Source organism: Pyxicephalus adspersus, chromosome 9, assembly GCF_032062135.1.
Source record: "Pyxicephalus adspersus chromosome 9, UCB_Pads_2.0, whole genome shotgun sequence".
NCBI classification, from domain to species: domain Eukaryota; kingdom Metazoa; phylum Chordata; class Amphibia; order Anura; family Pyxicephalidae; genus Pyxicephalus; species Pyxicephalus adspersus.
Window position 1 is genome coordinate 63,853,425 of NC_092866.1, and position 26,015 is coordinate 63,879,439.

Below are 26,015 nucleotides of genomic sequence, written 5' to 3' on the forward strand. Positions count from 1 at the left end.
GCCACTGTCCCTGTGCCATGGTCTTTGTGCCTCTGCCCCACTGCACCGGTCCCTTTGTGCAACTTCTTCACTGCTGCCCCTGTGTGCATCTTTCTTTGTGCCTCTGCCCCTGCACTACCCTTCCCATGCTGTTTTAAATCAAGCCCTGGGACTCAAGTGGTTAAACTTATCAATGAATGAAACACAATATGAACATTGCCTTCAGAGATTTACCTTTTCATCGTATTGCTTTAGATTTGGCACAGAGCATTTTATTTATGAACTGTTCTTGTTCTACACTACTTGTGTTTCTCTGCAGTTGATTATCTCTATTTTTAGGTGTTTTTATTGCTTTGCCTTTTTTGTGTTATGTTTTTATTGTGATCTTATTAGCGTTACAGATAATGCATTGTTCGGGTGTATGGGATTAGCACCGTACCTATAGATATATCTAGGTTTTCTCCAAACATCACCTGTGAATTCACACTGAGCTTTGTGTATAAAAAAGTGTTCAAGAGATTCCATAAAAAAAACCCAATCATTATTTTCTTGCTGTGTTTGGAGCAAACGATCGGCATTTCCTTTTTTTTCCCCATAGCAATACGTTAGAATTTTTCTTTTTCTCACTGTGTTTCTTATAGTTACTAATTAGCACTTTTTCTTTAGAAATGGCACCGAGTGGTTTATTTTTATGTTCGGCATTATGTGAATCACAGTTCACTGCAAGTTGATGATTATTATTATCATTTTTGCTGTATCTTTACCATCGTGTTTATTTTGTTTTTAAATATTTACAATTTATATTACTATGTATATATAAGTATTGGAAAAAGGGAGCCACTTGGAGACAAAGCGAGGGAAAGAGAAAGGAGGGAAAGAAAGAAAGAGAGAGAGGGATAATGAGAGGGGGGGGGGGGATGAAAGGGAAGAAAGAGACAATAGGGGTGACAAAGAGAAAAGAATGAGGGAGGGAATGATTTTGTGTTTTTCAAGTCATTTAAATATTCTGCCGCTATGTTATGTTAAAAACGATCATTTACTGATAAAACACAATTTTACTTTCGTAGAATCTACGAGCGTGTAATAGATCCTCCAGAAACCAACCTTTCACCAGGAAGTACGCTGTGGCTGGGACAACGCAACCGAAAACATGGCTTCTTCAAGGTAAGAATAAGTTTAAAAAAAACATTCTACGCATGAAAAATTATAAGCTTGGGGTATCATTTCCATGCCTGTATGTATGTCCTGCATTAATGTTAGAACCCAGCAACCCCTTCCAAAATGTTGGTAATTCTGATCACCTTCCCCACCCTTGTGATTGGACAGCACATGAACCACAGATGAGGTCATCTTTGGTCATCCCTTCCTGTTATGATGTTTCTTATGTTTGAATAAAATAATATGGCCCTAGTTTTAGAACTTATTGGCCCACAATGGAGACCCATTCTTTCCTAGTCCTTTTGTTTAGGAGACTGTGGGAAGCTAATATATGAAATAAGTAAATACTTAACTTCTGCATTGTTCAAACTGCTGAATACTGCTCTGATTAAAAATAATCATCCATAAACGCCTCTGCAGAAACCAACACTTCTGGAAGTGTCTATCCCGAAAATCCATGGCTGTGCTCAGCCGTTCCTCTCGTTGATCTCCATGTCTCTATGGGGCACAATGGTAATGTAGGAGTCTCGGACACAAACTGCGTCACAGAATAGGGATCCCGGATGTGCCAATTTCTTATAAACATTTCTTTTTTCAAAGCATTGCTTCGGAAAGTTTTACTTGGTTTCTTTAGAATTACATTTGTGAGAAAGCCACAATTCCCATTGTTCCTCAATGCCGAATACAGCTCCCAACATACTTACCATGCCCCAAAACGAGCCATGGAATTTGAGAACAAATTATTAGGGTTTGTGAAATGGCCTTTACATTCAATCTTCCAGACCTAAATAATTTAACAGAAATATGTAGATGCCAAACATGCAGCTGATAGAAGACAACCGAAGAATATTTCTGATTGGGAATTGAGAGAACAAATTCATTAGATGATGATGGAAGGAATGTTGGTTGACGTCAAGAATCCGCAATGACCAAAGTTTCTGACCGACAGAACTGTAAAGTAAGCAGTGACAACATACTGTCGATGGACCAACATCTTTGTGCACAATTTGTTTCATCCTTTTTTATAATTTTATAGATTAGGGAAGGAGAATGATTTTGAAAATTTTATAACTTATTGCACGAATATAAATACTTTGACAGAACACTAAAACTAAATAGCCATCTGGTCCCCGTGGATAGTTTGCATTTGGTCTGGATGCTTTTCGGCTCTTATGAGAGATTTGGATAGCCGAGTCCTCCCACTGGCCATTGTGTTTCCATCTTTCCCACCTCTTTCCTAGACAGAGAATGAGGAAACATTGGGAGCCCTTGATCCATGCTATACATTAAAATATTAAAGAAGTGACTGTCCCTTTCCAAACATGGAGCACAGATGCAGTTTCTACCCTTCAGGTTAATACTTAGTGATTTTGAAATACTCCCTAGCATTGAGAGCCCAGTGTGTAAGGCATGGAAGGGGTAATGGTGACGGTGTAAGCGCCAGCACAGTCCATTAAGTTGGAGGCTAATCAGCTTTATTTTCTTCAGCTGTCTGTTGCTGTGAAATTATGCACATCAATTAACACTGAAGAAGGTGGTGCAGATCTCTGAAATGTGTTAGATTAGTACGATCTTTCATTTTCTTGGATTAGTAAGATCTTTCATTTTCTTGAATTCTATACATGAGTAAAGTGGACCCACACTGAAAAAAGACAAGATTTATACCTGTTATATAGAGATCATCTCTTAATGTTAATTATGCCTTAACAGTATTTTGGGAGATTCACCTTTTTGTCCTGAGGTCCTTCTGGAAAAAATGGTGCACTTCCTGGTATGTAAGGTGCCTAGCCATCTGTATATATGCAGTGTGAGATCTAAGGTTCTGTTTCCCTATTCTGATAATCTTCGGATATAGAGACTGAGATAAGGTGATATCGTGAGGTCCATTCACTGCTGTAGGTTCTGGAATGAGAAAGTTCTGATTCCACCATGATAGCCCTATTTACACTTATACATATTGCAGAACAGGGTAAGTTATAATGGGGAGAGGATCACCTTCTGGGTGACCACAGACAATATTGGTGACCAATTCCTTTACCCTGCATATTATTTGGCAAAGCTTTCAGACTTCAGCTCCTCTTTAAATGACCCCAGAGTCCTAAAGTTCCCAAGACAATGTGGCTTGCCTTCACCACAGAGGAACCGGGCATGGAAGTTCCTAAATATTTTCTGCACACATGTCCATAATTATTAGGAGTTCCTACGTACCAAATCCTGATACTGTCACATAGCAAACATTTACAAATGATCTTTACTAAAACCAAACAATTATGATTTCTGTTGGTTAATGGGATCACAGCTTTCCCATTGGTTGTTATGTTGAATTAAATGTGCTTCTTTGTGCCCTGGATATCCATGTGTATGTAGAAAATAACGATGCTTTGATTGCTCCAATTAGTCTAAAAGTAAAAACAAAAACAAAAAAACACCCAGAAAACATTTATATTTGTGCAAACAAAGGGGTAATATTCAGGTTCCTGGTAGAAGAATCCACACGGAATGAATTGAATGTGTTGGGGTTCCTTAGTATTTGATAAATGCTATGTTTGCACTCTTTGTTTCATACTGGTGAGAAAACGGTTTCTGTTGTCTTTCACGTTCACAATTTTCCAGTTCCTGGGTTCCTGTTCATTCATTAATGTGCATTCATTAGCAGTACCAAGTTGGAGGATGCTCCAGGCTGCACTTTATTATCATGTTCTTGGTAACCGGCGATTACTAGGCAACCTATACCAGTTCCTTAATGCAAATACTAATGAAATTTGCATATATATGAGGGACTGAGATTCTTGTATTATGTTGAAGATTTATCCAGCATGTCCCTTAATGGAACGACTGTTTGATATGCAAAGAGAAGGTCACCTGATATGAGAAAGTAAGCATGGACTGACATCCAGATGATACAAATTACTGATGAGCACTGCCATATGTATGGTTGGCCAACAATTGATGTCAAGAGCAAAAGGCGTTTGGATTTTGTTCTTTTATGTCAATTTAGATGGATTTTACGTGTAGTTAGCAGCATTTAATAGATAATTTCTATACCGGTGAAAAATCAGACATTGTGATGTTCATTTAAATAGCTTCCTCAGCTCTGATGGGCATCAGGAACATATCCCATTATTTAAAGCCAGACAAAATACTGCTTCACCTTCATCCAATTACCATATGTTGTGTCAAGGAAGATATCACTATAATACTGCATGATGTACACAAAACATAAGATTTGCAGTGCTGAAACCTATTACAGTGAGCCTCTGACAGTACTATAATACAATGCCATTGGTAAAATTGGATTCTTGATTGGTTCCTATGGACCATTTTGCTTTTACAACATGTCTTCATTTAAAGATTTGGTTAGATCCACCATCGACCTCCTTTCTTTATGAACTGTATTCCTGCATTTCTGACCCTTCCAACCTGCTGCAGCCATTGGAAAAAGTCTAATTCTGACATTATTTAGGGACAATTGGTAAGATTTATATGAAATCCCACCAGGGACCCAGTCTCAGTTTTGGGCCATTTTATACCTGTGATTGACCATAGGACTTCTACTGCAGGCCAAACAGAGTTCCCAATGGGAACAATTGTGTCAATGCGCTTGCATATGGTTGTAGCTGCAATGGATTTCACTGCAGTTCTGTAAGCCAAAAGTTGTTTCTGGCTCACAGTTTTCCTTTTGGAGGAACAACTGTATTGCAACAGCACTCAACCTCGTCCAACAGCATGAAAAAGTGGATGTCAAACTCTATGGGTGACAGCATATTAGTTGAAGAGGGGCAGCTGGAGGTGGCTTGACGGCTTCCATTTTTCAACCACAAGTCTGAAAGTGCCCTTACAAGCTTTTTATTCTATACCCAGTAAACCATTTTTTTATTTGCTTACCTTTAAATTCCCACTCGTTTTTGTTGTTGTTTTTATTCTATAATGTACTTGGTATACAATATAACACTTTGCATTGCAAATGTATATTTTTCAGTTTGTAGGTATCAGCAGATATGTTAAGCTATATTACACAATGCTATATTCTTTAAAATGAAAAAAAGAAATAATGGAATAAAAGCCGACAGAAATATAACAGAAGAAAGTAAAAGTTGAATTACCACATAATGTTCTCCTACATTTAATTCAGCTGCTGAAATCTCGAAGCATATTGGGAATTACAATATATTAATAGGAATAAAGAGTGACTTCAAAGTCCGTTCCGTATTTTAGCTCTATCAGAAATGATTTTGAAATAGAAGACTCTCATCCCGCCACTGTTTAGGCACGAAGGCCACATCTAAAGGGTTCTTCACATCAAAACATTATTCATTTGAGAAAATTGCCCATGTGACAGCAATATTCTCCTCAAAATTGTCCTGAATTTCCATTATCAAGATGGTTGAATACTCATTCAATTTCCTGTTAATGCATTCAGTACATAACTGATTACACAGCCACCAGTTAGAGGAAAGTGCTCTACATTCCAGTCATGCAGATGAAATAGCAAATGGAGTTTCTTTGATAACGTAATCAGACGGGACGAGTGCACTTTATTTGCTCTTTCTTCCTTTTTAGTTTATTTTTTTTTACTGTTTTATTGGCTTTTTATTTCCAACATTTTATGATTTTTTTTTTCATTATTTTACTTTAGCTTGTTTTATATTTTCTGTTTTTTATTTTTATACTTTTATATCCCATTTTTTGTTTAGTTTCGAACATTTATTTTCTGTTACTGTCTTCCGGTCATCCAAATGGAATGTTTTGATAACACAATCAGTCCAGAGAAGTTCATTCTATTACCTTCTTTTAATTTAATTTACTCTTTTAACCGAGCATAATTTAGTCCTCAGATTTTTTTTTTTTCATTTTATGTTATGTTGTAACAAACGTTTGTAGTTTTTGGGGTTTTTTTTATACTTTGCTTTGGGCAATTTTTCTTTTATGTGTTTATATAAGTAAAGAATTCACATATTTTATCCTGTTTCCTATTCATCCTACTTTGTAAAGTTTGCTTTTCGATTATTCTGATATTCTCCCCCCTCCCTTCCCGCCAAGAAACATTTAGGTAAATATTGCCATTAGAGATGTTGGATGAATTGCTGAGGTGATTGCAGTCATTTTGCAGGAAAGTGGTTTTTGGCTAAAATGATGTTAAAATTACCATCAGCTATCTTTATACAAAATCACATCACTTTTGATTTTAATATACTGCTGATATAGAAAATGTATAGCTTTTTTAATAAACAAAAAAAATATTACCTAATTTTAACAAATCATGTGATTATCATTAGTTCGCCATAACCATAGTACAGGGTGTTTATCATTTACAAACAAACATGCATGGCTAACTTCAAAGAAGTCGACAAGATAATAAATGGCTCCCAGCTGGTGATTTACCTTGCCTACCACTCCCTGAATGGTGGTAATGCTGCCCGCCTCCGACAACCACCAACCAAATGGAATGTTGTCCACTATGTACGTAATGGGCTCTCATTATTTATTACACCGTATTTAAATAGCGTTGGCATATTAAGCAGCGCTTTACACCGTCCATAGTCATGTCACTAACTGTCACTAAAATCCATTTTAAAGTCCATAGTAAACAGACTTTATGAACCTTAAAGAATGTTCATCCATCATTAATCACCATATTGGTGCTAGCATGGTAATCATGTTGTTATTAGTAGATTAAAGTCTATATGAAATAGCCAACACTGTGATTTGCCAGAAAAATTTGGACTTGCCTCTCAAGAGACCTACAGCCAAAACCAATGACTGGATCTTCCTGTAACTCATCCAAAAATTCCTAAAATAGAGAATGGCCTTCAAAACCCCTAAATGTGTTGGAAATAGCCATCAATGGGCCCCTTTTGGCTGAGGAGGGTCTGTGTCCTTTGTGCAGTTGCACATGTTGCACATCCCTGTCCACCCTAGCTGTTGGCTATAGTCTATGGACATTTGTACCTATATACATTTGATTGTGCCACAACCAGTTTTTCATTACTGTATTCATCTCCTACCTCCAAAAATTTTCCACATCTGAAAAGTCCCAACCTGGGGACTTTCCATGAACTGCCATAGACCATCTATCATCGAAAAGGTCCCTCACTAGCTCACGCACTCACGACAGGCATAATGGTAATCACATGTCTCTGTTGATCAATAAAGATTGTTTGGCAACAGGGTCAAAGCAATGAAGTGAGTTGGGGTAAGTGTTTGTGCCACACCAATGATGGTATCACTGTGCAGAGAAGACCCCCTGCTTACGTGTTGCACTCTCATCAATTGAATTTGTAGGCATCACTCCCTCACCCATGAATATGCTGCAGAATGTAAGTCACCAGTGAGAGAGCCATGCTTCACCTATCCCGCCACATATAAGCAGGTCAGAATTTCACTGCCCTGTTGTGTCCTTCATAGCGATCTTATCACCAGTTAGTTGTTGCTGGGCACTGAATTTCTAGTTTAGAGTTGGAGTTGGGGTCAGCATTCATGGTTAGAAATAGGTTTGATATTGGGGGTTACAGTTTGATTAGGTATCAGGGTAAAGGTAGGCTTAGCCATGGGGTTAAAGCTTGGGTTAGCATTATGGTTAGTGTTGGCATTGGGTTTAGAGGTAGGGTTAGCCATGGGGTTAGAGCTAGGGTTAGCGTTATGGTTGGCATTAGAGTTAGAGTTAACTATTGAGTTGGAGCTAAGGTTAGCATGAGTATTAGAGTTAGGGTTTGGCATTAGGGTAAAGGTAGAGTTAGCCATGGGGTTAGAGCTAGGGTTGGCATTAGGGTTAGAGTTAAATTTTAGGCTGGACCCATGGTTAGAATTAGGGTTATGGCTAGGGTTGATATTTTAAATATATGTTTGCTCTTCAATATCTAATAGGGGTTTTTTTTGCCAAAGGAACAGGTTCGTGATTGAAAATTTACTAACTCCATTCAACCACTTAATGCCCATGGCACCTGTCGATACCACCCCAAAACGCCCTAATTTAGCCTTACCATATGACTTCAATTAATTAAGCTGCATATTCTAACACAATACAACACTAAATTTGCAATCTTCTGACACACCTACCTTTTTATGGGTCTTCATACCTTCATGTCATGTCTGCTAAACCATATGAGTTACTGGGACGTGGCAAAATTGATGTCATATTTTATGGGCCACATCTGTTATTTTTTTAAATCAGCTGCTCTGCAGATGGTAAACATATGCCCACTGCCACAATGCATCACACAAACGTCCCGGTTCTCCTCCCCTTCTCCGTACTTAAATCTTTATTTTATGCCTCGCTCCATTGTGCGCGGTTACAGAACGTGGAAAATTAATATCTTAACTCATTAGCAGTTTGGAAGCAGCTGGAGACTCGCCGATACGCCGGTTAGGAATGGAGGGGAAAAAATTGAATTTCACAGCAGAAAAATAGAATTTGATTCAAGAAATATAAATTACAGGCCCATCTGGTCTGCCCACTGTAAAAGTCTGTTTTTCTTTTTTTGTTATTTTTATTTGGTAACAATATTTTACCCTTTTATTGAAGTGGTAACAGCTGTCTTATGTTTGAGCAATATTTTTGTTTTCATTAGTTTGCTTTATTAGGCCATTCTATGGCTTCTTGGAGGCTGCTACACAAATCAGTGATTTAAAATGAGAATCAGTCACTGTAATGGTTGAGATGGGGAAAGCTGGGTGGCTAATTGCTTAAATAGCAGAGATCCAGGGTTCAATCCCTACCCAATCTTTGTGTGCCTGACCCCTATGTACATTTTAACCTTCAAGGGGTTAAAAAGCCACGCTGCTTGTGTGATTGCAGTGATACATTAGAGTGTAGGCTCCTCTGGTAAAGTGGCTGGATCAGAGTTCTCTGTACAGCACTGCGGTATAATTCAGAGCTATATAAATGCATAATAATGATATGTGAATGGGTGGAGAATATAGAGCAGGGTGTCAAACTCTAGCCCACAACATTTTTTTTTTTTTTGCCCCCCCCCCCAATGAATCCTAAATGTGAATTGTAGCTGGCCGGCCTCTGCATTGAATCGGCTCCGCTACTACAATTCCCGGCATCACTCGCGTCTGTAGACCAGCAGCCTCTCTGCCTATGCGTGGCCCCACATTGGACTGTTTTATAGATGCAGGAAATTGTGGTAGTGGTGCTATTTCAGTTTAAAGTTTGGCCCGCGACTTTGTCTAGGTTTATAATTTTGGCCCACTGTGTATTTGAGTTTGACACCCCTGATTTTGAGTGTCAGCTCCTATGGTACAGCTATTCATGTGACTGATTTGTGGTTCTCTGTACAGGACTGTCTTATATGTCAGAGCTATATAAATGTATAATAGTGTGTGTCCGTGGGGAAAGGGGGCATTAGAGTGCAAGCTCCTCGGTGCACAGACTGTGTTCTCTATGTTATATCTGTATCAGTGCAGTTAGGTATTTCAATAGATCTGTCTTCATTAGCAGCTGACATTACAGCACGGATGGGAAAACTGGATCCCTGCAACAAAAGCAAAATGTTGTCACGATCACAAAGACCTCAAGTGTTAATAAAGGAAATACTGACGACATAAACTGAATCAAGGAATGAGCAGTAAATCAAGCAGCATAATTATAGAAATCATTTTTTAGGTAAGGAACCCATCTTCGTGTTCAGCCAAAAAGCTGCCACATAACTACAGAGGTCGTGGCACCGCTAATTTCCATTAGGCCTCCCTCTATTTGCCACCAAGATGCTCAAATTGGATTCAGTAAAGAATAAAGCCATTCACTTCTTCTGCTATTACAGCTTCTATGACTCTTAGGCCGGCTGAGAAAGGGATTTTATTAAATATGAATCCCCAGGTCACAGAGATTTGTGACATGTTTGCTGGGTTCTGAGCATTTGGTGATATGCAGGCTCAGAAATCCTGAATAGGTGCAGTACTGAGCTATGTAACGCATATACACTCATGCTGCAGGCTTTATCATGATACAAAGTCATAATGTTATGTAATATAATGGTTTTACATAGTCAGGTTGAAAAAAAAAAAAACAGAAGTCCATACAATTTTAGCCACTAAAAAAAAAAGTATAGCAGATACCTATATCCAGAGGAAGGCAAAAAAACCCTTATAACCCCTGGTACAATTTGCTTCAACAGGGGAAATAATTCCTTGCTGATTCCATGAGACAATCAGACGTTCCCTGGATCAGCAGTCTCTACTTTATCTTTACTTTAAATCCTTAATCCCCAGTTATATTCTGTGCTTCTAGACATCATCCAGCTTTTTCTTAAAGCAATCTAAAGAACTTGCTGAGACTACTTGAGAGAGCCGATTCCACATTTTCACAGAGCTTACAGTGAAGAATCCCTTCCTTATCCGGAGATTAAACTTATTTTCCTCCAGACGCAAAGAGCGCCCCCTTGTGCTTTGTAATGACCTTACAGTGGGAGTTCTCTATATGGACCATTTATATATTTATACAGGGTGATCATATCCCCCCTTATACGTCTCTTCTCAAGGGAGAATAGATTCAGTTCCGCTAATCTCTCATAGCGGAACTCCTCCATTTCTTTTATTAGTTTAGTTGCCCTTCTCTGCACTCTCTCCAATTCCACAATGTCCTTTTTGTTGTATTCTTATTCCTGGGATGGGAGATGGAATACAGAAATGTTTGCTCCTGTCTGATGCAGATGCGGTGACATTGCAGCTGATTTACCATTGGAGTGCTAGTGGTTTACTTGGCAAAGTGAATGATCAGCTTGCAAGGTAATTTTCACTTATCTTTGTGAATCTGATAATGAATTTACAATCACAAGCAAGGAAATGTAAGAAAATTTTTCTTGCACATGATTGGATGGTTGTATCCCGTCTCGTAAATTATCCCTTGGTTCACTTTAAGTGTAGGTTCCAATGTATTTGTTTGAGCAGCCTGCTGGGACAATGACAGCTATGAATCTGCCGTGAAAACTCACTTATCTTTTTAAAGCTTCCATAAAGAGACTTGTTAAAATAAAAAAAAACAAGCACAAATAAACGAATTTGTAACTTTTTGACAGAGCTTTACCTTGCAGACACTACAGGTCCCAGCATGGCCCTGACCAGCAAGAGTTGCATGGTATGTGGCTCCTCTGCAGCCGCCTGCCCACGGGTTACCTACGGCTGCTCTAGCATCTTCCAAGCAATAAACAGCTGGCATTGTACCAGTTCATAAACCATCCTGTTCCCCAGCGAGGCATTTACATCCACAGCAGGGCTCCCCTGTGCATTTTAAGACAATTTGTTTTTAGTGTTTGTGCGTTTGGCGGGCGGCTTCTGTTTTCCATGGCGTAATCAGGAGTCGGTCGGTATGTGGAAGCGGCGTAGCGAATGGAGACGCAAACCCTTTGTATTGCAGACATAAATTTCTTATCACCTAAAAGACCGGGCAATTTATTGGGCCCCGGAGTTTATCTTATTTTGTTCCCCCACATTAGGATGCCTGTCTTTATATTCGCTGATTTTCAATTTATTTTATCTCGGCATCGTAAAAAAAGGTGGATTCTTTAACCAACGTGTGGACTCTGCAATGGGAAATGTGTTAGGTAATGTTTTCCAGCACTCGTTCTGTTCCACACGGTGCCAAATGGAAGAATAATTTCTACAAAGCCATTGAGAGGAACCAATGGATGAAAAAAGTGGTTGGCCTTCACTTGTTATTGGGTCAAGCATTTAATGATTGGGGGGGAAGGGGATTTTCACGATATGAATATGTGAATTTATCCAGTTTAGGAATTCAGTGGTACCTCGGTATAAGTCCCCTTTGGAATAAGTCCAACTTAGTATATGTCCTGTTTGGACATGAAAAGTTTTGCTTGGAATAGAACCTTTTTGGAATAAGACTTGTGTGCTAGAACTTGTATGGGTTAAAATAAGTCGCAACGCACTACCCTATTTTACCTCTGCCGAGACAAAGCCACGACTACCCAGGAGCGTCAGTACACCAGTTGCCCCCATTTAGTGAACAACCCGCGCTATAACTTTCTGTGAGTTACATAACATCTCCTCCTCCATTCTCAGCACTCAACTCTTCTCAGCAAGTAAAGTGAGGTTAAATTTTCATTTATTTCATCTAATTGCATTGGTATTTATGTATTTTAGTATTAAAAAAATATTTTTTACAACCCCATCAATGTATTGATCAATGTAGGATTTTTTTTCATGGGAACGGATTATTCATTTTCCTTTTATTTCCTATGGGAAAAATTTGTTTGGTATAAATCCAAGGATCTGGAATGGATTAAGGACTTATACCAAGGTACCACTGTATGTTGTACATCCTGTGCAATGCGTGCTGATGATTATCACTATAGGAGGATCAAATACGGCTATAGGAGGTGATGTCCTTTTGGTCAGTGGACAAGGGTTCTTCTGAAAAAAAAAAAACTCTATTCTGATATGATCATTGTAAAGCGCTTGGATTCCATATTAAGTTTGCCCCATTAACAGACCACCGGGAACTTCCAAAAGCGTTCTCCACAATATGACATTTGCTGCTCTGTAGTGCACACATTTTAGACACACCGTTGGAATCACTGCAGCTTCTATTTCAAAATTCTTTAAATTCTGAATTTTAGAGATTTGTGGATTTCCTAAAAGTTTGGCAGTATTGCAGCTAATCAAACTTTGCTCAGCTCCAGTGACTATTGATTGATTCGGCATTACCATGTGTTTCTTTTATGACTCCTCTGCACGTCAAAGCTGGGACTGGGAAGTATATAATAGATGCTAAGGATGCTCAAATATACACCCTCCCTGTCCCCAGAGATGATCTATGACTAAGATAACGCAGGTGTAAATGGACATTGATGTAAACGTAACACTGGCGGGTTAGATGGTGGTTCAGCCATTCTATAACCACCTGCCCTGAACCATTCATCCAAATGAACACATGGCACCCTAGCATAAGGAAAAGTGCTCACATCCTATAAAATTAGAGCTTCACTCTCATTCATTCAGTGGGGGAGTCCTTTCCCATGCCCTTGTAAGCTAGGGGTTGGGTATAAGCTTGCTGCTAGTACAAGCTAGGGTTGGGGTAAATGTATATAATGTCTTTAAAGCTTATTCATCTCTTTGGTTTATATCTACTTACTTTGGTTGTTGGGTTGCCAGATAAAATCTTTTCACAAGGTCAGTAGGAACAAAAAGTGCACCTTAACATCAACTAGTACAGCATGGTCACATGTTTTGATATAACACGCTTCAATAGCAGCCTGTGCACTCAGAAAGTGTAGATCCTGTCTAACTCACACTTTTCTAACTTTCTCAACTTCAAAGAATCAAGTAATATATCTGATACCCTAGAATTGTCTCTCACAATCTCCACCAATCGTTGGTTACATTACTGGTCACTTCTCTGCATCTCCTAAAGAAGCCAAATGGTGAAACGTGTTGGAATAGAGCATTACTGGTAACTTGTCTCCCCTGAAGAAATCAAATGGCAAAATGTGTCAGGAACTGAGACAGTCCTTTTATATTTTATATGGACTGTTGTTATCTATATTTACCACTATATTGGATATATCCTATTATGTCATCAATATGACAGGTGAAGATTGTATAGAGTTGGTGTCACGTTCCTACCTCTGTATAAACGAGCTTTGGAACAAGTAAACTCCTCTCCTTTCTATTGTGACACTTTCCCTTTTTGTTCATATACCTTGGGGTTGGCATCAAGACTTATCAAGGTATCACATTTTGCATTTACATTTTTTATATGTATTCTTTATAAGCAGTCCAGGACATTTGAAAATTTAATCTCTGGACTTTTCCAGTCATCCCCTGAGCGTGGATTCTGTAAGTTTAAATGCCCCCCTAAGACTGCCCCTGGGCACAAAGTATCTGCATATACAGGGATGTGATACAGCAGGCATCCCCGGATTCTCTTTAGATGTGGATTTTCCCTCTTCTCCAGGGATTAGCAATACACAAGCACAGATAAAGGGTTGCCAGGTTTGCTTTCCTTTACTGTATAGCAGGATTGAGTGCTCCTTCCCTGTTTCCCCCGGGGTCCCTCCTGAATAATGGTACTGCTGCCAGCCAGTGCTTTTCCTAACGCCAGGCCTATAGAAATCCATATTTTAGGACTGCAATCTGCCGCGCCAGATGTGAGAGACCGCATAGCAGTTCATATTAATTTATATCGCAGAGGTGCACTTGTTCTTTACCACTAAAGTTATTAAAAGCTCTTTTATGTAAAGCGATGCACAATTCATGTTTATTGGCCTTTTACACGAGGCCCCGCCATTATTGAATTTTAGTATTTTATTTCGCGTTATTGTTACATTGGCATTGAGCGCACATTATGGAGAAACATTCCACTTAAACAGCAGGCATTACAGTTCAGCATGCGAGTCTGTTCACTCCGCTAGTATGAAATAATATCTAACAATTAACAGAGCCGCTCTGGCCTAATGATTACAAAGATTGCAGAGAATGCCCATCTCTGGCCACTGTGCCAGGCAGACGCACCAGCCCAATATTGTGAAATTTGGCCACTTGTTGTGCTTTTGTGGCTGAAAAAAGAACCCCAATGGTATATCATTTTAGAAAAGAAATGTAAAGCTTAAAGTAAGCGTCTTAAAACATCTCTTAATTATTGGTGAAGGTTTTCATCCCTTCTAGGTGGGTTCCATAGGTGCCCCCCCTTTACCCCACCATACTCATTGGGTATTCTCATGGTGAAAGAATCCCATTTAACATATTCTTCCATTTCCTCAATGCCTGCAACCCTGTCAGGGACACCCAACTATCAGTCACCATAACAAGTAGGGGAAAACCTTAAAGCTCAGCTCTGGGTAAAACTATTTTGTCCCATCCCCATTGCAAGGGGTAAAGTGAAACTTTAATCATTCAAAAAAAATAAATAAATAAAATACACCTTTACTACCACAGCACGCTTGATCTCTCCACATCTGGCTTCCATTTAGTGGCTATCTTGGATTCCCTCGCCGTCCTGGAATCTTTCTTCTTCCCGGTGCATAGTAATCAGTGGGCGCTGCCATCTTCTTCTTTTTTCTTCCAGCTTCTGCCTACATCACGAGATTGGGCATGGGCAGAAGGAGCAGCTCAAAGCCTCCTGGGATAAGTGCCATATGTAGGCTTCCTACTGCCGCGGCAGTAGGGACAGAAGGGGAGGGGCATCTTTTCTATTTTTTGAAACAAAATGTATTCAGGAAAAAGGAAAACAAACACATTTTTTGTTTTTAAGAAAAAAAGGATTTCTACCCTTAAAGTAAAAAAAAAAAAAGTGAAAAATGTGGTGATAGGTGAGCTTTAGGTGATTTGTATAGGAGTAGATTGTTTAGGATAAAAACATATCTAATCTCTGAATAGGCAGCCAACTTCCCTTCTTCATTAGACCGGCCCTCTACAGCCTCATGGTGCCACAGATCTGAATGCTGACATCATATCCTTCAATGCATGTCTATCAGCCCTGCAATAGATGGGGTGACACCAAGCCCCCCCCCCCCCAACCCCCAACTTCCAGAGCACTGGGCAGTGCAGGAGAATGCAGATTGCGGCAGGAGTGAGTTTTACTTCCAGACTATCTACCCCCAGACAGAAACGACTGTACTACAAGGGTAAATAATAGTTGTACCCAGAGTTCAGCTTTATAAAATCAAACACACAGCAATAAAAAACAAACAGAATCCCAAACCATTTTTCAGCCCCCAGAAACTGGAAACACGGGATATTTTGTCTTAAATTTTTGCTGCCAAAGCCTGCAGGAAGTAAATGTTTCCAGCCGCCGCTGGGTCCTGTCTGTGCTTCCTAGTTAATGCAACTTTGGCCCGATGTTTCCCCTGAAAGGGTAATTTTCCCAAAGTGCACAGGTCTGATTTATTTGATGACTTTAGCTTATCAATATTTGATTTGCCAGCGAATGGGAAGTGGGCTCGCGTTAATTATTTTCTCCTGTTGCAGAAAATGAACACATGGCGGTTATAGGGGCCTCCGTTTATGAACGCTCTCAGCGATGAGCCATGCCAATATTTTATTTAAAGATGTGTTTGCATTGCATTACTGGAATGAGTTTCCTGCATTCATTACAGGCCTGAGGGGTGCGCGGGTCCTCCATCTGCGGCCAGCAAACACTTCTAATAAGCCTTTAACCCTTAATGAAGCTGAAAGTACTGGGCATATTATAACTATGGGAAAACTCTACTATAAGTCTATATTATTTTTTTATTTTCACAAAGGGACCTATATGGGTATTGATCACACCCAAAAGATCCTTAAAAACACAATCTAGTAAAATGTTACTCACACATACCATCACCATTTGTTATAGATACATTTCACAAAGCTCATCTATAGTTCCTAACACGTTTCGCAGCTTCCTCCGCTTCTTCAGAAGAACTGAGCTGTCAACACAACTATAAACAGTTACTGTGACTTGGTTAAGTATACATTGCAATATTTTCCTCCACCATAAACTTTTGGAATTATTATTTTAAAATCTGCAAGGTTCATCAAAATAACCCCTGGTGACCTATCATGAAAGTCTTTATTAGGATATGTCCTGTTGCAGAAAAGAGCGACAACACTCCCCCCGTCTCCTAACTGTGCTCCGGTGTTGTCACTGTGTTAAATAGGGCCCCTGAGCGTACAGGTGCACCTGTATACTACATGAATCTTTCATTATTGAGCCCCTGAATCTTTTATGAATGAATCTTTCATTACTGTGCTGCTATGGCTTTTCTGTCCAATCACAGATTTTCAATCCAAACTCCAGGATTCACCAATCAAATTTCCTTGCAGTGGGACTACCTGAACACTGCAATGAATAAATGCTCATTTAAGTCTGGGGGGGAATGGGGGGGTGTAAAAAACAAAGTAATGAAGTTAGTGCACTTGTTCCTAAACACGCACTTAATTCTTGAAATGGTTAGGGGCAAAAAGGAAATGTTTTGGCAGATGCTGTAAGCTTTATTTTTATTCTTCTTATGATGAATATTGTCTTTTGGTTCCAGGGAATCATTCAAGATGCCAAACTGATATTTATGCCAAATGGATACATAACTCAGTGCCCGAACCTGAATCGCAGTAAGTACACGTTAATATTATCATTTTTTTAATATGGATATCGATGCTTGTAGTAAAACCCCTGATCTTGTCATCATGGCTTCCTATGTGTGTGGAGGTTTCCTATGGACGCTCAGACGTCTTCTAGCTGCCAAGAAACTCAATAGTCTTCTAGCTGGATTATAGGTTCGAAGGGGGGGTGGCTTTTACCTATTAATATTATTAATAACGTATATTTATAAAGCACCAACATATTACATAGGGCTTGCAAATAACAGACAGATACAAACCATAACACAGGAGAAGAGGACCCTGTCCAGAAGAGCTTACAATCTATTAAGCTGTGCCCAGGTAAATGGAGCATTCTTGCTTTATCCATGGAGCACACCAAGAACCCAAGAGGTTTTCTTGCATCCATGACTTACTTAGATTGATTCCCAGCCATTATTAGCAATTAGTGATGTTCCTGGCCTATAGGAAGTCAAGGGGTGGCATGAGGTGGGCCAGTTACCAACCACAGAATCTGTAGACCTGTTGTTATAGTGGAGCACCTTGGCACTGGACAAAGGCAGCTCTGATGGTAACAATCTGACTGGGATGGGGGCCATAATTGCAATTTTATTGGGAAAGCACCCTTGGTATAGAGAACAAAATAAAACAGAAAGTTGGACTTCCATTGGAAAGTGGTGTGGCAGTATTAGACCTGGGTACCCAGGACCACAACACATGCCATGGTGATTGGCTTTATTGTAAATGGCTGCAATTACATCGGCATGGCTTAACAATGGTGCCAGCAAACTTTTATAAGGCTCACATTAGCAAAAGATTCCATATTAAAACATACTGATTGCATGTTATGGGAGACTTATAAAGACTGCTGGTACATTACAAGTGATATCCAGGGAGCTGGAGACTGCTTGCATGTTCCAAAAATTATAGAGATTTCTACAGGCTGCCAAAGGCTGCTCATGTGTAACAGAAGATTGTCATAGACCTGCAATGTACACCATGGATTTCCTATAGACATAACAGTGGTCCCAATAACACAATTTGGAACCTCAACAATAAAACCATAACCACAAAATCTTAGATTTGTGATACAACAGCAGCAAAAATAAATTAATTAAATATTATTTATTAATTAATAATATTAGAAATACATTTTGAAGACCTAAAACCTGCACTTTTAAAGACCACAATGGCAGCTTTATATGCTGGTTGTTTCCCTGTGTCACATATTTTATAGACGTACGCAAGCTTTCCATTTGATATTTTAGTTAATGACGGTAAATTTACGCCGAGCGGTTATAGGCGATATGGTAAATAACACACCTTCATTCTCAAGTTAATAATCTTTAATTTACGGGTATTTAGCAGCGTGTGAAGTGCTGAGAAAACGATTATGAAGCGGTGTAAACATCTGCAGGCGCTATTACAATGTATCTTCTGTCGCCCCAAGCAGGCTGCTGATTGGTTTGTTGGAAATGTTGGTTTATGTTCAGCCTAAAATGGAATTCTACACTTGGCCCAATTCTGTATTACGTCTTATATATTATATGATTATTAAATATTATTAAATGATGTCTCATAATATAAATGCAGAGTGTGGCATGATGTGTGTTACACCAGGTTCTTATTCTCTTTCCTTTGTCTTTTCTTATCGAGCTTGCCCGACCTGCAGTGACTTCCTCAGTCTTGTCCAGGGGATTATGGATCTTCAGGAGCTGCTGGCAAAACTCACAGCTAAAGTAAGTCGTAATGATTTGCATCCATGGAAGAACCGGGTTCGATAAAATGACAGGTTTCTGATGAAGTTTTTGTCTTTTTGGAGAGAATATATGATCTGATCCAAAGATGAGTTGTCTTTACTTAAACCTCTGGGATTAGGAGATTTTGTCTGAATATAGGAGGCTTTGTGTATTATTTCTTGAATCTTGGTGTGCTTTATGTATTTCCAGATCTGTACAGTAATCCAATGTAACCACTTTGCCTCTATTCAGCTTCCTGTATTGAAGACCGATCATTGCTGCCCTCTCCCCTGGTGCAGGGTCACTGGTCTTGTATCCACCCCCTTCCATAGTCTTTATAATGCAATGCAAAATGCACCTGTAAGAATGTGTTCAAGGCACATTAAAGAAAAAATAGTTGGAATATGTTTAACATTAATGTGTTCAAGCTTTACCATTCCAACCAGGTGTAGACCCATAAGGATGCTTGATATTACCTTTGTTAGGTAGAAAAGCATCACCTGGGATGATTCTTTGCAATTGTCTTCTAAATTCAATATAGGAACCTTCCATGCCAAATAAGCTATTGTATTCCCCCTAGTGGGGCACTTATTGCGAGTCCTCATACTTCATAGAACAGAACAGGGTGCTTAGCTACTGCTTACCTGGAGTATTCATGAGTATGGAGAATGACAGAGAAGAGGTGAGATGAGAAACGTCAATCCTCATTGTATGCAGTGAATCCAGAAATGTAAAATCTCTGAGCACTTTCTGATTCAGAGCAGTCAGACCTAGGCTGCTAAGGAAGCATAGCAAAATTATAAGGGGTAGAAATAAAATGTGAGACATCAAATAAACTGGGGGAATTGTATTTCTTTTTATACCACTGCAAGCACACAAGGATGCACACAGATGTGTAAATGGTAAATAAATAATATATATTGGGCATCTTTGCACACACTGGCATGAGAGGGAGAATCCCAGGGACCATCAATAACTGTAAACCCAAAACTGAGGAGCTGTAAGGTTTTTAAAAAGCCTCTTTTTGGGTGTTGTTGGTCAGAGTTTTCCATCAACATGCAATTTTAGGCCCTGATGTATTTGGAATACCTAACATAATGGCCATTTAAATAGGTGTGCAAAAAAGAGAAAAAAAGACTATGGCTATGTTCACACCTTGTTGCAGACATGCAAAAGATTCTGCATAGCAAGGATAGTCTGATGCATGTATTATATGCAATATAGTGCAGTGCTGCTACAAGGCACCACTGCACACATTTGCGACGGTTTTGTGCATGGCCCCATTCATTGTAATAAATAAGGTCCGTGTCACAGTAGACAGCAAAGCAAATTGCTATGTATTACTGTGCCTGATAATATAATGCATAGCAATGTATATCTTCTATAGTGTAAATGAAGCTTAAGTCAGCAAAGGGTTAAAATTTCAGGTACCTAAAGATGCATTATAATGGAGAGGCTATCCAGCTCATGAATCCATAATTCATCTTCAGTACTTTGGGTCTCCAAAGGAATTTTAAATATTATCTTGTATTTATGTAGCACTGAATGCAGCCCTTACAAACTCCATAGAATATTACTGATGATCCCTCAGAGGGGCTCATAATCTAACATCCCCACCATAGGCTGAAGAGCAATTTAGCCGGAACGCCAACTAACCTGCCAGCATGTTTTCTTTTATGTAGATGTTTACATTTAAATGTATTTGATATTTAGATATTTTCTGGTAGGTGTTGCAGTTTCCATTTGCAACTCTGTCCATGGTGTTGTGATTTGCTTCTTAGTTGTGACACATTGGATCTCAAATATTAAAGCCCCTCAAGTCTGGAATAGATAAATTATCATGGGAGAACTTGGATGATACAACAAACCTGGATTGGATTTCTTGAAATCATTTGTTATTTGGCAATTGTTTTTCAATCCTGGACCAGAACCATTCCAGGATTCCTGGATCACCCCTGTTAGTCTATCTTCTCCAGTCTTGGAGAGCTTTGATAAATCGGGCTCATTGTATGATGTCTCTGTGTTGTCACAGTCACCAGTTTCTTGAATTTCACATTAGAGAACCATGAGCTGGAACACCGTGAGTACAATTTCATAGGACACAGCGTATAATGTATAGCCGTGTGCTGAAGCCAGCATGGTGCACTGATTTAATACAGCGCTCTAATATGTGTAATTAGAGCCGACCTGTCATGCCTCCCGTAGGGAGTACGGAGAGAATGGCGTAGATAATCCTGGTTTTGTATCACTCAGGTTACATCTAGTAAATACATTTTGCAGAAGCCTCTGCGGGGAATGTCATGGGTAGGTAGAACAATCTCAGCAATATTTTCATATTTAATGGTAGTAATATGGTATGTAAGGTGTCACCTTGCCGGCCTCCCCAGAGCTTCTTGGGAGATTCTATCTTATTATAACAAATCCAGGGAATTAAATGTTAAAACCTTCACCTTAATGCAGTTGAAATAAAATTAATATGATCGTAAGGATAGGGTAGTTTGGTGATTTTCATGCCAAGTTTACAGCCAGGTAGGTGGCACACAGACGTCCAAATTAAACAATTGATCTCTTTGCTTCATCCTATTCGTCTCATTGGATCAGTGTTTCTCAACTAGCGTTCCATTGAACCTTGGTGTTGAGCAATGAGCAGTGTGTACCTCTCGGGTCAGTTTAAATGACGCCAATGATCTTTTTGGCTATCTGTAAGGGAGACATTCTTCCCAATGCCCCAATATCATCTCTCCAACTGACCCCTATGCTAATATACCTAATATACATTTTTTCCAATGGCCAGAAATGTAAAAGACATTCTACCCCCTGACCACCAAAGTAACGTATTGTCATTTGTGGATACAGAGAATATAATTGGTGTTCTCTCAAGACCTGGAGTTATTTCAAAGGTTCCCCCATATTAAAAAGGTTGAGAAAAGATGCATTTGACATGCAGTTGAGGTGGTGGGTTTGACGACCATGCGACTTTAATTTTACCCTTCCAGTGTGAGGAGGTAGTATTGACAAGTAATTGTAGTTATAGTTGTAAGGATTGTGGGTCATCTGTTGGCTTTCTTCATAACGAGGTTTGCAAATGTACCCATTCAAGTTAATGGAAGCAGCTGAGCTGGAGAATGCCCTGAGCCACTGCATGGAGCTTCTAAAAAACGCAACACAACCACACCACCCTTAAATCTCTGCAAAACAAAAATATCAAAAACAATGGCAATGGTAAAGGAAGCCACACTTACTACTGTTAGTTTTTACATTACCTTTCCTAGAACTCTGCAGGTGGACAGTTTTTTGCAAGCATTTTGGGTACTCCAACACTAAAAGACAAAGCAACATTCATTAAATTGCTCTTATCGCCAGCTGAAAATGCCCGACTTTCTTTTCTCCTCTGCCTGGCCAAGGACAAGTATTATAGAGAGTGGAGTGTGCAGCCAGGTGTCTCTGCTTGCAGAAAACATGTGCGGTGGTCTTTGTGTGCGTTTAGTGATCTGGCGTGCTTGAACAATGTCAGGAGACAGCTGTACAGGTGCTAGAATTTTTGCCTGAGATGACAGCTTACTGCAGGGTTTCAGAGAAAGAACACAAATAACATAATTTTAGAGAAAAAGTCATGCCTGCATATATATATAATAATAAAAAGCTGTCCGTAAACAGGGAGAGAGTGAATCCGTGAATGTGTTTTTATTCCGCGCGTGTCCCATTGTCATGAAACCCCTCTGCTTGGTATTGATCCGCCATTCCTTCCTCCTAAATTGCCCATGCCTTGAAGTGGCATATTCCATTCCTGTCCTCGTGCACTGCACGGTATTGATGGATTAATCATTTATCAATACAAGGTTGCTGGCTGCAATTATACATATAAATGTTTCCATTGTGGCCTGTGAAAGTTCATTTGTTGTGCTGGGCGATAAACCGCTCCACAAAGCCAGATTTCACGATAACCCAACAAGCCTTTCTGATGGTCGTAATTTAGTGTAGAATGAATCCAGGAGCAGATTGTATAAAGATATTGATCTGTGACCGATAACCGATACAGTACAGGAATGCACGCATCCTGGGGGGAGGGAGAGCATCAACATTAAATGAATTAAGGGGAATTTATTTTATTGTGTTAAATATCTGAATACATTCCACTCAAATATATTTATAAATATTATTACCTCTAACTTTAGCTTTTATTTCTGTACATAATATTTCAGAGATATCAGAGACACATGCTGACTTTTCCACTGTAACAGTGACAACTTCTCCTCATTTGTTATCTGTCACACATCTAGTGGAGACACATCCTTTCATCTTTGCTGATAGATATGCGGTCTTCTCCTCTTTCTTTGCTAGCAAGAGAGATCATTTGCTTCCTCTACTAGTTCAACAAATCCATTTAACTCTTCTGGACACAAGACCTTCGCCCTCCTCTGCTTACAGAGACACGCCCCTTTCCCCTCCTCTGCTTACAGAATCACACCCCCTGTTAGCACAGACACACCCCTTCCCCACCTCTGCTTATAATGACACACCCACTCATCCAACTGCTTTTTACTTGTAGCAGAGATATTTCCTTCTTCTATGCTATAATAGACATGTCAATCCCCTCCTCTGCTTACAGAGATACACCCTCTCTCCTTCTGCTAGTAGTGGGAAACCCTGTTCTTTGCTTTCAGTAACACACCCTCTGATAGCAAAGACGTTCCCCTCCTCTGCTTATAGAGACACCCCACTCCCCCATTGATATCTCCACTACTAGAATGTGCTCCTGTGTTAGTTGTTCCTTTGCTAGCAGAAGCTCCATATCATTCTTCTCCCGAGACCCCAACTCTCCCTTTTCCTTCTCTGTTAGCTGAGACATACCCCAGGCCTCCCACTCTGCTAGCAGAAACCTTTTCTCATTTTTTTGATTACAAAAACATAGCCCATCCTCCACTTTTGCACTCAGAGACCCCCATCTCTACCTCTGCTAGCAGAGAAACCCCTTCCTCCTTTGCTTGTAGGGACAGTAACATCATAAAAAGCATTGGGTAATAAATAGAAATTCTACATTTGCATTTGTTTAAATGAAACAAATTGTTAACACATATTTATGTGTTAGGAAAATAAACTTCATAGTCACTTTAATTTGTATCTGTGATTATAAGGCAACGAGTGAACTTGGTACCTTCAATCACCTTTACAGCTGCCTATCTACATTCACCCCAGTGCTGGCTGCACGGCAATTCTCAGGGCAGGTTTGACAACAACTGACCAACCTACGTAATATGTGTGTTGGGGCAGCCACTTGTAGTTCCCATTGGAAGCTGAATCTTGGGGGAGTCATTGGGGAGACAGGAACATATTACCCTGTAATAGGAAATACCTAATGGTGGACCTCTGTGGCAAGATTACCAGGGATTATTTTATTGCTGCAAATTAAATGAAAATTGGCATGACATTAAGATTGTATAGGATTTTAGTTATATTTAATGCAGTTATCATCATTTGTTTGTATTTGTGACATGTTCCTGTCTTCCTCCACAGCTCAATTATGCAGAATCTCGCCTGAGTCAGCTGGAGAGTTGTCACTGCGAGAAGACCTGCCAGGTCCATGGAATAATCTACAGGGACAAAGACACATGGGTAGACGATGACCACTGCCGAAACTGCACATGCAAGGTGAGACTGTGCCAGTGCTCATAGTAGACCCTTTGATTCTTTTTTTACTATTTCTCATCATGGTCAATACCCATACCAGTAACAGGTATTTTGCAGTGCGCCCGTCCATTGTTCTGCTGAAAACTCTGACCTTTTCTGTACATAGTAAGTTAATCCAGCCCCTCCCTTTCCCCATACGGTGCAGAGGTATTTCTAATAATTATATCCTTGGGAAATTCAGTTTTCTGGAATAAAGCTTATTGACTGCTGGCTTGCTACGGCTTCAAACCCCTCTATAAAGGACACAGAGAAAATGGTCATTATTGACGGTCTTGAGCGTGCTTTTTTTGTTGGCATACAATAAAGCGGAGCTACGGGGGAAGAATAGCTTTTGGCGACATTTGCAAGCGTTTGTATTTGAAAGCTAGTCGTTAGGAAAGTGTGAGAGCTACCAGGAAAAATACAGCATGGCTGGCAAAACTTTATATTTATTGGATTTGTATTTTCAAGCCATGTAGAGTACATATTGTTCATTTCAGGTACTGTTCACTTTCTGAAAAATCTGTCTGCTCAAAAATGTCTATTTAATTGCGAGTGACTAACACAAATGGAGTTATTGTTGGGGGAGGATTTATTCCAAGGATGGAGAATGTTCAATTAGTAATAAAATGATTTTAGGTGTTAGGATAAAAATGTAACATTGTAGCTTACCAGTCCTTTGATGTGATGGCTGATTGTATCACATTTCCTATCCTAAGGCAACATCACTCAACCATTGTGCTGTGTCTATGGAGGAGCAGTCTTGTCACTCTTGGGCTGGACTACAGAACTCTTCCTCATTTCTACACTGAGGAAAGATGTAGTCATCAGAAATAGTTGGAAACTATAATAATATGAAATCCAACTGATGTGATTTCCTGGGTGCTCTTGTGTCATATAGGACACCATATCAAGAAAGAATTGCAGCGGCAGATTGAAATAACAATAAATTAAATTATTTGCAGCTGCAAATCTCCATGGCTTGAGGGGAAAGAAACAAGAGCTCCCTGAGGAGGACACATCAATATTATGGGGTGATTCAGCCAGTACTCACCTGTAACCTGGAATCAATGGACAATGATAATTTGTTGGGGCACTAACCCGTGGTAATCAGTCAGTTGCCTGAAGTCAGTCCAGCAGAAGATGATTGGCTTGTGTGGGTCATTACACTTTGCTCATTGCCATTTTCTTTTCCAAGTAAACTTGCACTAGCATGCAATGACAAATGGCTGTTCACTTTACTCTGAAATGTCTTGTCTCCTGCTGAGCAGTGAATAATATTTTTATGAGATGTTTTTTTGTTTTCCATCAGAATGGTGCCGTGGAGTGCAGACGGATGTTGTGTCCTCCTCTCAACTGTTCCCCCGATCACCTTCCCATCCACATCCCGGGACAGTGCTGCAAAATCTGCCGACGTGAGTAATCTGCATTTCTTTT

General features: G+C 39.6%; 1 protein-coding gene across 1 annotated transcript in view; it reads left to right on the forward strand.

Moving 5' to 3' along the window:
* The window catches only part of NELL1 (neural EGFL like 1), a gene marked incomplete in the record, with an annotated part of 387,865 nt that overhangs the window by 123,134 nt on the left and 238,716 nt on the right, over positions 1-26,015 (forward strand). The window contains 5 exon segments of the mRNA XM_072422315.1: positions 1,047-1,143; positions 17,112-17,184; positions 18,829-18,911; positions 24,426-24,560; positions 25,891-25,993. Coding sequence (XP_072278416.1) covers positions 1,047-1,143; positions 17,112-17,184; positions 18,829-18,911; positions 24,426-24,560; positions 25,891-25,993 — 491 coding nt within the window.